The sequence below is a fragment of the Solea solea genome, chromosome 9 (assembly GCF_958295425.1).
Source record: "Solea solea chromosome 9, fSolSol10.1, whole genome shotgun sequence".
NCBI classification, from domain to species: Eukaryota; Metazoa; Chordata; class Actinopteri; order Pleuronectiformes; family Soleidae; genus Solea; species Solea solea.
The window spans coordinates 28,645,302-28,656,948 of NC_081142.1; the positions used below are offsets into that span (position 1 = coordinate 28,645,302).

Sequence of the window (11,647 nt, forward strand, 5' to 3'; positions counted from 1 at the left end):
CTTTCTGTCATTTTCCAGCTTCATAAATGTGAATATTTTCTACTTTCTGTCATTTTTCAGCTTCTTAAATGTGAATATTTTCTACTTTCTTTCATTTTTCAGCTTCTTAAATGTGAATATTTCTGGTTTATTTGCTACATAAAAGAAGAAATCATTAAAACTAAAGTAATTTGGGTTTGTGGACAAAAACAAGACATTTGAGAAACATCATTATTCCCAGAGTTTGACAAACATGGATCAATATTTTATAATTTATTTTTATAATCCACAGATGAACTGATGATAAAAATAGTCATTTATTGCAGCTTCAGATGTGATTTGAGTGTTTGGTGATTGTCTCCTCTCATGTCCTGTAGAGTCTGGCCAAGCTGACGGTGAACTTCCAGAGCGGCTCGTCCGTCATTGACTCGGTCGGTGGTGAAGTGGTGAACAGCAGTGGTGGGTTACACGTGGGTGATTCATGTCAGCAGCAGCAGTTCTGTGACACAGGCTGTCAGACCGACATCATGGGAGGAGAGGTAATAACACAACACTGTTATCATCACACCTCGTATATAAAATGTGTTCAGCAGAAGAATGACAATAAAGTTAAATATGAATTGAATTGAATCCTTGCAGCCTAACATCACATTCTGTATCTCTGTCTTTTATATTTGTGTTAGTTTGGTTCCCAGGATTCTTCTCATCTGGTGGACAAAGTGAAACTCAACTGGCAGCACGAGGAAGCTAAGAAAAAGTATGTGTGTTCTTGTATTTGTTACCTCATGTTCGCTTAAATGAAATGTAGTATTATTATGATTATTATTATAATAATAATAATTATTATTATTATTATTATTGTTGTTGTTGTTGTTGGCAGGGAGGGACACATCCGAGAAGAAGCGACAGCTTGGGGGGTGTAGCTCCAAATGTGCTATTAATCTTGTAGCAACCGATAATGTAATAACGGCCAACAATGTAATCATTTAAATGTAATAAAACCAATAACGTAATAAATTGCCAATAACGTAATAACTTATTACGTTATTGGCTGGTTATTACGTTATTGGCCTTGCATTAAAAAAAACTTTGATAATGTAATAAATGAGCCAATAATGTAATAACTGAGGTATCACTTTTTCTGGAGAGAAAGTGTCACACTTAGCCTTAATATTGCATCTTGCAACAGATGCTTAAATATCCAACCTAACAGTGGCCTCAGAATGCGTTTGAAGGAATTGTTTAGTCAGGACAGCTGCTGGATGAGGGCATGGCTTCTTCTCAGTCATGTAGCCTTAGGGCAGAATAAAATCAAGAACATATTCTGGAAAAGGTAGGCCTAAAGTACATTTTATTTTAATGTTTTGTCTTATTTACAGTAGTAAATGAGTGAGAGCTACTTTTCATTTGAGACCTCCAGTCTAAGATAACTTTGCACTATTCCAGTTTACCCTCCTCAAGCTTTTTTCCTCCTTTTTTACATTTGTAAAGTGTGCTGGATCATTTTTCTTTTGAGATGCTAAGTTCCATTTTTTACAACATGTAAACCCATTTGAGGCATTTTGAGATTCAAAAAAGTTTTAATTAAAAATGTTTTTCCAAGAAGAAATATGTTGGATTCAGTTGAGAATGCAATATCGTCACTGAGACATGATTTCATGTTACATACATACACCATTATGAGCAACTGTCTATTTATACAACAATAACTGTAAGAATTGTAATGACTAAGGACCCAAATGAGCAGATAGCTGTTAAAAAGACTGACCCTAAGAAAGAGAGAGGTGCCCAGTACGTATGGCTAGTGGTAATGACATGTGTTTATGTGACTTTGCCATCCACTATACCTATCTGGTGAATTGCAATACCATACTGAAAACTGTCAAAGCGTCTGTATGGTCAGCAATGGAACCCTAAGAGTGACATATAAATCCAAATTGACTCTTAATTGCTCCTTTTGGCCTCCTGTGGAGGGGGGTTTGAGGGTGTAGGGGTATCTATAAGGTTGGATATTTAAGCATCTGTTGCAAGATGCAATATTAAGGCTAAGTGTGACACTTTCTCTCCAGGAATTGAAAATAAAATAAAGTGATACCTCAGTTATTACACTATCAAAAGATTTTTGTAATGCAAGGCCAATAACGTCATAACCAGCCAATAATGTAATAAGTTATTACGTTATTGGCAAAAAGTTATTACGTTATTGGCTCAACAACTTTATTACATTATTGGCAATTTATTACGTTATTGGTTTTATTACATTTAAATTATTACGTTATTGGCCGTTATTACATTATCGTTTGCAACAAACCTTCAAAAAACAGAAAAAGGCTGTTCATCTATGTCGTCAATGTTTTGAGCCTTTTCACCGTCTCCTGAAACGTGCTTACAGTTTTCAAATGCCTGCCAATTGGGGACATAGCTTAGCTTTAGCGCCGCTAACCGTATTCTTTCAGTAGCGCTTCGCCGCAATGACGACTTTTCAGGTGAGCTATAAGATTGGTTGTGTTAAAACCTTTAGTCTTTCCTCCTCTTGGAATCCTCACTGAACAGCTTATTATCTTCTGACACGTAGGAAAACGACCACACCGGTGAAGACATGTTCATTATTAATCAGGCAGTGACGGGTCAGGCTTGGGTCCTGCTAGTAAGGTGTGATACATGACGTAACCAGGGCGTCAAAACAATCCCCCCAATTTCATTGATTTATCGCATCTTTTTTATCGGATAAATGTACCTATCGGATATTTTATCGGCAACAATAACACAACCATTGAAACATTGTCTATGAAAACCTATCAGTATTTATGTTCATAATCACATTATGTTGTGTGCCAGCAGGTGGAGACATTAGGTGAAGCCCAGACAAGATTGATTTATTATTATGGAAGTTTTTGTCACTTGATAAAGCACTCACTCTCCCACACCAAAGTCCATAGAGATATTCAGTGTTTTTAACATCACACACACAGGAGTTGTTGATCCACTGCTGCCTCCATCACTAAGTTCTTTGTCTTATTTTGTCACTTGGGTTTTGAAAACCTTCATTCAGATTGATGTCAGTGACACAAAGTGACCGCACGAGGCAGTAGAGGACCAGCAGCTCCTGTGTCCCTGTGAGCTAAAATCACTGATTTTCTCTCTGGACTTTGGTGTGGGAGAGTGAGTGGTTTACAGACTTGAGTTTCCTGTTAACAGTGAGATAAAGACGTGAAACATGTGGTAGAGTCCTAAGAAGAATTACTGCATGAACCTGTGCGTGAGGACATATTTAAATTTAAAGCCATGTATGTGAGGTGACATTTTGTCTTCTTTGAGGTTTAAGGAATAGTTTCATGGTTAGTTTGTCACTGCTGCTGCGTTTCTGCTTCCATGTTCACGATCATCTGTGACACGTGAGGACGCAGTGTTCAGCAGGAGTGTGTGATAAGAGCTTCAAATCATCAGTAACCAAACTCATGACCATATTTCACAGAATTTGAAAGTTTTGTTTTGATTGGAAGTTTCACAATAAAAAACCCCAAAACATTTATGATGCAAAATGAATCTATAAATAACAAACAGTCAGACGGCCACAGGAGTTAGTTGTGATGGTTAATGTAGGATATGCGTGTGTGTTGTTTATCAGTGACAGAGCGGGAGCAGCTCTTATGAAGAGTATCAGTTCCTGCTGGCCGTGGCTGCAGAGCCAGCTCCGGCCACTGGAATGAGCTGGTGGTCACATTCTTCCCTGGCCACAGTGCTGCTGTCTGTGTGTGTGGTCAGTCAGAGGACCGCCCACCTCTGCTCCGCCTCCACGAGGTGGTTTAATGTACACACTGTTGGTTTAAATACACGCAGCTCACTCTACAGCATGGGCTTGAATATAGGTTTGCAAAATCAACAGTGAAAGAATTTCTGCTCCTTTTAAAGGGTTCACGTTTTTTAATGTGGACGTTTGGTTTGTGTGAGACACACCTGTACAATGACAGTCTACTGCGATGTCTTAAGAACATGTTCACGTCTTTATCTCACTGTTAACAGGAAACTCAAGTCTGTAAACCACTCACTCTCCCACACCAAAGTCCAGAGAGAAAATCAGTCATTTTAGCTCACAGGGACACAGGAGCTGCTGGTCCTCTGCTGCCTCGTGTGGTCACTTTGTGTCACTGACATCAATCTGAATAAAGGTTTTCAAAACCGAATTGACAAAATAAGACATTAGAACTTAGTGATGGAGGCAGCAGTGGATCAACAACTCCTGTGTGTGTGTGTGATGTTAAAATCACTGATTTTCTCTGTGGACTTTGGTGTGGGAGAGTGAGTGGTTTACAAACTTCACTTTCCTGTTGGAAAAGTCTGTCTCACAGTGAGATAAAGAGGCAAATAATTACACGACTGTGCCGTGAGCGCCCCCCTGCTGTTATAACCAGCCTGAGACACGGAGGCTCTCAAGGAAATCATGAAAACATCTGAAAACAGATTTGATCAACGGTGATCAGTGATGTGTGTGTGTGTGTGTTGGACGTGGTGTGTGTGTCCGTGCACACGCTGCATGTTGCTGTGGTGACCGTGACATCAGCGTTGCTGTGGTGACCTGTGGAAAGTGTCATGTTCTGTCACCGAGTCAGACGCTCAGTGTGAGATCAGTCCATATAAACACAGCATGAACACTCACTGACTCTGAATTGTCCCGTGTCCCTTCGTCTGCTGCCCCCTGCAGGGTGCAGAGCATACAGCACCAGCTAGCACAGCTGGACGGTGAGAGCTGGACGGGGCGGGCGGAGGCGGACCGCGACCGTGACTTCCTGCAGCTCCTGCGTGAGAAGGAGGCTCTCCTGCAGGAGATCATCCTGGTCAGCAGGCAGCAGCCTCCTCATGAGACGCTGCTGCAGCTGGAGGAGGAGCGGTGCAGGCTGGAGGAGGAGGTGCAGAGGGCACACAGCGCCCAGAGCCAGGGAGCCAATCAGAGGTGAGCACACTCACAGCCTCTCTTACTGGTTATTATGAACTCAGAATATCCAACATGAGACGATTATCTGTGATTGATTATTATTCACCGTGTTTTCACTGAACAAAAGCCAATTAAATGTCTACGATATCTGAAGAACACATTCACGTCTTTATCTCACTGGCAGATACACTTTACAACAGGAAACTGAAGTTTGGAAACCACTCACTCTCCCACACTAAAGTCCAGAGAGAAAACCAGTGATTTTAACATCACACACACACACACACACACTGCTGCCTCCATCACTAAGTTCTAATGTCTTATTTTGTCACTTCAGTGTTTGAAATCCTTTGTTCATATTGACCTCAGTGACACACAGTGACCACACGAGGCAGCTCCTGTGTCCCTGTGATGTTAAAATCACTGATTTTCTCTCTGGACTTTGGTGTGGGAGAGTGAGTGGTTTACAGACTTCAGTTTCCTGTTGTAAAGTGACGTGAACATGTTCTGAAGATAGTGGTTCTCATAAGAGGGTCAGGACTGAGCAAATATTCAGAGCTTTTGAAGTTTTGATGACTAAGCAGAAAAGTGTGTGTGTGTCTGTCTTCACACATTTCTGTTTGCAACGATATGAATGTTCTTCACAATAATCATGTGACGTGATTGATGCCAGGATCCTGCAGCAGGAGAAGAGGAATGTTCTGCTGAGGCAGCTGGAGGAGGCCACGCGCATCACCACCTACCTTCACTCTCAGCTCAAGAGGTTAGTGTCTCCTCTACTGTCCACTACTGTCCACTTTACTGTCCTCTAATGTCCCCCTGTCCTATTTACTGTCTTCTAATGTCCCCCTGTCCTCTTTACTGTCCTCCACTGTCCACTTTACTGTCCTCTTTATTGTCCTCTCCTGTCCTCTGTACTGTCCTCTAATGTCCCCCTGTCCTCTTTACTGTCCTCCACTGTCCACTTTACTGTCCTCTACTGTCCACTTAACTGTCCTCTGTCCTCTAATGTCCTCCTGTCCTCTACTGTCCACTTTACTGTCCTCCTGTCCTCTAATGTCCTGCTGTCCTCCTGTTCTCTTTACTGTCCTCTACTGTCCACTTTACTGTCCTCCTGTCCTCTCCTGTCTGCTAATCACATAACTGTCCCAGAGTTTGATGGACAGGTGTCTTATTCAGTCCCTGTGTTGACGTTATTTTAATGTGACAGATTTGTTGCTAAAAGACAGAAAAACATGTTTGTTCCTTCTTTTATGAGAGAATAATATTGTTTACACAGATGGACAATTCTGTCTTTACAGTTTCATAGTGTAGGGTTCATGGTGTGTTAAGATAACGTGATGCATTCAAAGACCCTGGTAAATCTCATCACTTCTGTAAACACACATGAAGTCCACTCAGTAAATATGTGCTGCTGCTGCTGGTGGTTGTAGGTCGCTACTGTAGTACAAAGATTTGTTTTCCTAAATACATCCATTCATCCTTCCGTCTTTCCATCCATCCACACATCCATCATACATCCATGCATCCATCCACACATCCATCATCCATCCATACATCCATCCATACATCCTTCCATCCATCCATACATACATACATACATACATCCATTCATCCTTCCGTCTTTCCATCCATCCATCATCCATCCATCATCCATCATCCATCCATCCATCCATCTTCTACCACGTTATCCTCCACAGGAGGGTCACGGGGGGGGGGGGGGCTGTGATAGGCGGGGTCACAGGGACACACAACCATTCACTCTCAAAGTCACACTTTAGAGAGACCAGTTCACCTAATCCCCATATTACATGTGCACACACGAGGAGAACATGTGACCTCCATGCAGAAGGCAAGAGTGCTAACCACTACACCAGCGTGTGGCCTTCCTAAATCTGATCATTGTTGTTTCTGAGTTATTACGAATCGTAACTGATGGACTTTTCTAATCAAATCCTATAGCATGTTTCTTATTGTATTGATTTTATTGAATAGTAAAGCACTTTAAGTTTCTTATGTGTGTTATAAGCTGTATAAATATTGATTGATCTTGGTCTGCAGCTTGTCGGCCAGTTCTCTGACCGTCTCGTCCAGCAGCAGCCGTGGTTCTCTGGCGTCCAGCCGAGGCTCGCTGGCGTCCAGTCGCGGCTCCCTTAGCTCCATCAGCTTCAGCGACATCTATGGACTGCCCCAGTACGAGCGCCACGAGGGGGCGCTGGAGCCGCTCGAGTCGCATCTGCGCTACCTGCTGCCTCCAGAGGCGGCGACGTCCAGAGACTGCTCCGTGTTCAACCCCGACCCGCTGACCCAGAGCAAAACCAAGCGCTCCCACGACACGCCGCAGTCCCTTGCCTCGCTCTCCTCCCGCTCCTCGCTCTCCTCCCTGTCTCCACCCAGCTCTCCGCTGGACACGCCCTATCACTCCGCCCCTCAGGACTGCCCGCTCACGCAGATGACGGAGGAGTACATGGAGCAGGCGGGCCGCGGCCTGTTAGAGGGGCTGAGGGCGCAGTCGCAGACCCTGACCACGCACACTACCGTGATGAGCAGCGAGGACGTGGTCAACGCCGCCGCCAGCACCGCAACCAACGCCACAGTCCATCAGCCAGACAACAAGAGTCACAGAGATGCCGGCGCTCAGGCGGCGTTTACCTCCACAGGTGAGTGTGAATATTTTATAAAAACATACACTTTACTCATGTTGTTCTCACACACTGCTAATATTTAGGTTTTACATTATTTTTATTTATTAAATATAACTGGTAAGTTTAGTGTTCTGATTATAATTCTATTTTATCAGATGAAGAGAAAAGTCAAATCAATGTTCATCATATATCAACTGCACTGATTGTAAAAAGAACCACAGAAAAGCGTGCATGTGTGTGTGCGTGTGTGTGTGTGTGTGTGTGTGTGTACGTGCGTGTGTGTGTGTGTGTGTGTGTGCGTGCGTGCGTGCGTGTGTGTGTGTGTGTGTTTCAGGAGTGACTCTGAGAGGAAACAGTGCAAACAGGAGTGGCAGGAGAGCGAGACGAGTCTCTGCAGGAGTGTGTGAAGACGCTCTGGCCACAGACAGCGGTGTGTTCGAGGCCTGGGGTCGAAGGTGAGAGCAATCAGAACCAGAATCAGGACGAGTAGTCCACATGGTCACGTTCTCCTGCAGAGTAGACTGTAATAACAAGACGAACACAAGGTGCGACAGAAACAATATTAAAAGACCCTCAAGCCTGTAGGCATGAGAAATGGCATCAACAACCCAATGCAAGAGCCTCTGTTTAGACAAGGCACAGCCCTTCCTGTGCCCACCATGACACACAAACAGTGTCGGTTTTACGAAACCCAGCCGAAACCTCTCTGTATTGTCTCAGAGCGAACAGGACAGAGTAAGTTGGAATCAGAACGTAGACCCTCTGCCCCTGACTCCGGGGCAAAGGGTGTCAAACCGATGGGTCGGTTAACATGAAACGCAGAAAGCCTCATAGTGAGGAAAGAGGGGTTTGGCCACATGGTAACCCCTGAACCATCAGTACTCCAACGCAAACAGTCCCCGGCAATGGACAGGGCATGAAGCTCCCCAACCCGCTTTGCAGATGTAATGGCAAGAAGAAAAGCAGTTTTACCAGACAGCCATCTGAGAACAGCATGTTCCAGGGGCTCAAATGGAGGAGAGCCCAGGGCTTCCAGGACGACCAACAAATCCCATGAAGGCACCTGGGTAACATGTGGAGGCCGTAACCGGAGCGCACCCTTCAAGAACCTGTTCACAAGAACATGTGAGCCCACAGATCGACTATTCACATGGGCATGTCGAGCCGAGATAGCAGCCACATATACCTTTATAGTAGAGACAAAGAGCCCTCTATCTAATAACATTTGCAAGTACCTAAGAAGTACAGGCACAGAACAATGCTCTGGCTTCACATTCTGATTATCACACCAAACAGAATAGAGTTTCCACCTGTTGGCGTACAGCAGTCTAGTCGAAGACGCACAAGCATTGGTTATGGTCTCGACACCAGCCGGATCACACGAATTTAGCAACAAGTCTGGCCCTTCAGGGGCCAAACATGCAGCTGAAACCATATCCTGCCGGGCCAGTAGGGAGCCACCAGCAACACTGCATGACTGCTACTGACTATCCTGTGAAGAGTCAGCATGAGTAGTGGGACCGGAGGGAAGGCATACAGGAGGCAGTCTGGCCAGGATTGTGCCAGGGCATCCTGCCCCAATAGGCTGGTTAGTTCTGAGAGGAAGAACCACAGTGGGCAGTGAGTCGATGTCTTTGAGGCAAACAAGTCGACACCTGCTCTGCCGAACCTCTCCCACACCATCTGAACCACCTTGGGTATCAGTCTCCACTCTCCGGGACGGGGCTTTTCCGCGTTCTGCATTCCCAGGCAAATGCATTGCTCTGAGGCTCACAAGGCGAGGTGTGGCCCATTGAAGGAGTTTCTGAGCCTCCCGCAGGGAATGGCTGGATCTGGTTCCCCCTTGGTGGTTCACATGGTAAACTGTCGAGGTGTTGTCCGACCGGACAAGGATGTGCCTCCCTTCCAAAAAGGGAGGAAGTGCCTGAGGGCTAAGTGCACCGCACATTTATGTGCTGAAGCCCTTACTCGAGGACTCCAGGTCCCCCTGACCGTCCTGTGGTTCCACACAGCTCCCCAGCCTGAGAGGGAGGCGTCCGTTACCACTACCTCCTGCCGAGAAGAAGAGAGCCCAAGGGAACACCGCTGGAGAGATAAGCCCTGCTTCTCCAGGGTTTGAGAGATCGAAGGCACCTGCCTGAGACCATCACAGTTCTGTCCTGGTGTCTCCTGGGGTCGAGGCCCCAACCCATTGGAGACGCAAGGGACGCAATGAGAGGAGTCCCAAAGGAATGACCGTCGCTGCTGCTGTCAGTTTTCCTAGCAGCCGGAGAAACAATTCAATTCAATTCAATTTTATTTGTATAGCGCCAAATCATAACATACATGATCTCAAGGCACTGTACATAGACAACATCAAGGAGAGCAGAGAACCCCAACACTGACCATCAGTGGAGAAAAAAAACTGCCTCTTAACAGGAAGAAATCTCTGAAAATCTCTGACAGAACCAGGCTCAGAGATGTGCGGTCATCTGCCTCGACCGATTGGGGTGAAAGGAAAATGGGGGGACAGCGAAGAGGTGGGGGACAGAAACATCTGGGAGACACTATCAAAGAAGCGATAGAAGCATCAACAGCAGGCATCTGTTCTAGCCCGTACTGGGCCGCATCCTTCATGGCAGCCAAAGCCCTACAGTCACTTGGCAGGTGAAGGAAAGCTTTCGGGTCCGGCTAGCACGTCCTACTTAAGCACGCTTGGAACCTCGCTGGAGCAGGTACTAAAATAGTACCTGGTAACTACTGTGGCAACAGAGCGAGAAAACACACAGTTAAAAACAAAACTAACGCTGTAGCAATGAGCGAGATAGCACTCGGCCACAGCAAGCTAATGATGCTTTGACCGCAGAGCTACAAACACAGCTCAGACAAGTTAACAACGTAACAACAGAGCAGGAACACTCGGTTAAGGACAAGCAACAAAATAAAAAAAAATAACAGCGACACTCACCTTCCACGTTACCGTGGGTAGCGTATCTAGCCCGCGACGGGGCCGTGAGAGAGGCGGGGGCACCTCCACAAGACCGGGCGGCAGCAGCCGCAAGGTTCCATCAGCAATGTACACACCGTAATCAACCCGTGCTTCTTCACCGGGACTGAGTGGAGACGCCAATTGTGAGCGAAGCACGCCCACTGGTGAGGGAAATCAATACTTACCTGGTAACCCGCAGCCCGTGGAGGGGCGAATCCACAGCCTTAACCAGTGAGGCTACGAGGCTACTGGTGTAGGCGACAAAAAATAGCAACGCTTAAGGCGTGAAGATCAAAAGGAGACGATCTCTGGGTGCCAGCCTCCTTTATACAGGTCGTTATACGTGACTTTGTTAGTATTATGTCTCGATCTGCGCATGCGCGTGATGGATATCCAGGTACTTCATACCGTCTCTGGCAGTCAGGAAGAATGAAATAGAACATTATTTTCATAATCAAGTCATCTGGGGATGATTTTTGTTCTTTTAAGCAAAGAATCCAATGAATATTCACTTTCTTAAATGTGGATTTTTTCTGGTTGTTTGCTCCATAAAAACAAAGAAATCATTCAAACTGAATCTTGTTTTGGTTTGTGGACAAAAACCAGACAGACAGACAGATCATCTCTTCTGTCGTTAAATGAACATAGTATTTTTTCTTTACTCCCTGTCACAGCACATGGACTTATAGATTCTCTTCAGTGTGCAAAATAAGTAACCATAGAAACCACAGCTGTAGAGGGCGCTGTCAGCAGCAGCGTATATGGTTACATCAGCTGATCTTGACGTTGTGTAAAGACAGAACTCCTTTCACTGAGTTTGTGTTCAAAGCTCATCGTCTGTAACGTTTGTCCAACAGGACGGAGGAGACGGAGGACATGTCCTACATCAAAGAGTCTGTGAGCGAAGACACGCAGATCCAACTGGGACTGCTGTGAGTCACTGTGTGTGTGTGTGTGTGTGTGTGTGAGAGACACATGCTCACACACACCATGCTCACACTCTGTTGTCCCCTCTCTTCCTCCTCCTCTCTCCTCCTCCTCTCTCCCTCTTTCTTCTCCTCTCTCCTCTCTCCCTCTCTCCTCTGTGTGTGTGTGTGTGAGACACATGCTCACACTCTGTTG

At 45.5% G+C, this 11,647-nt stretch overlaps 1 protein-coding gene across 1 annotated transcript in view; it reads left to right on the top strand.

Moving 5' to 3' along the window:
* The window catches only part of wwc3 (WWC family member 3), a 46,358-nt gene that overhangs the window by 29,379 nt on the left and 5,332 nt on the right, over nt 1-11,647 (top strand). The window contains exons 7-13 of the mRNA XM_058638639.1: nt 357-518; nt 663-736; nt 4,682-4,930; nt 5,586-5,675; nt 6,974-7,572; nt 7,892-8,012; nt 11,383-11,460. Coding sequence (XP_058494622.1) covers nt 357-518; nt 663-736; nt 4,682-4,930; nt 5,586-5,675; nt 6,974-7,572; nt 7,892-8,012; nt 11,383-11,460 — 1,373 coding nt within the window. The remainder of the gene's footprint in view (nt 1-356; nt 519-662; nt 737-4,681; nt 4,931-5,585; nt 5,676-6,973; nt 7,573-7,891; nt 8,013-11,382; nt 11,461-11,647) is intronic.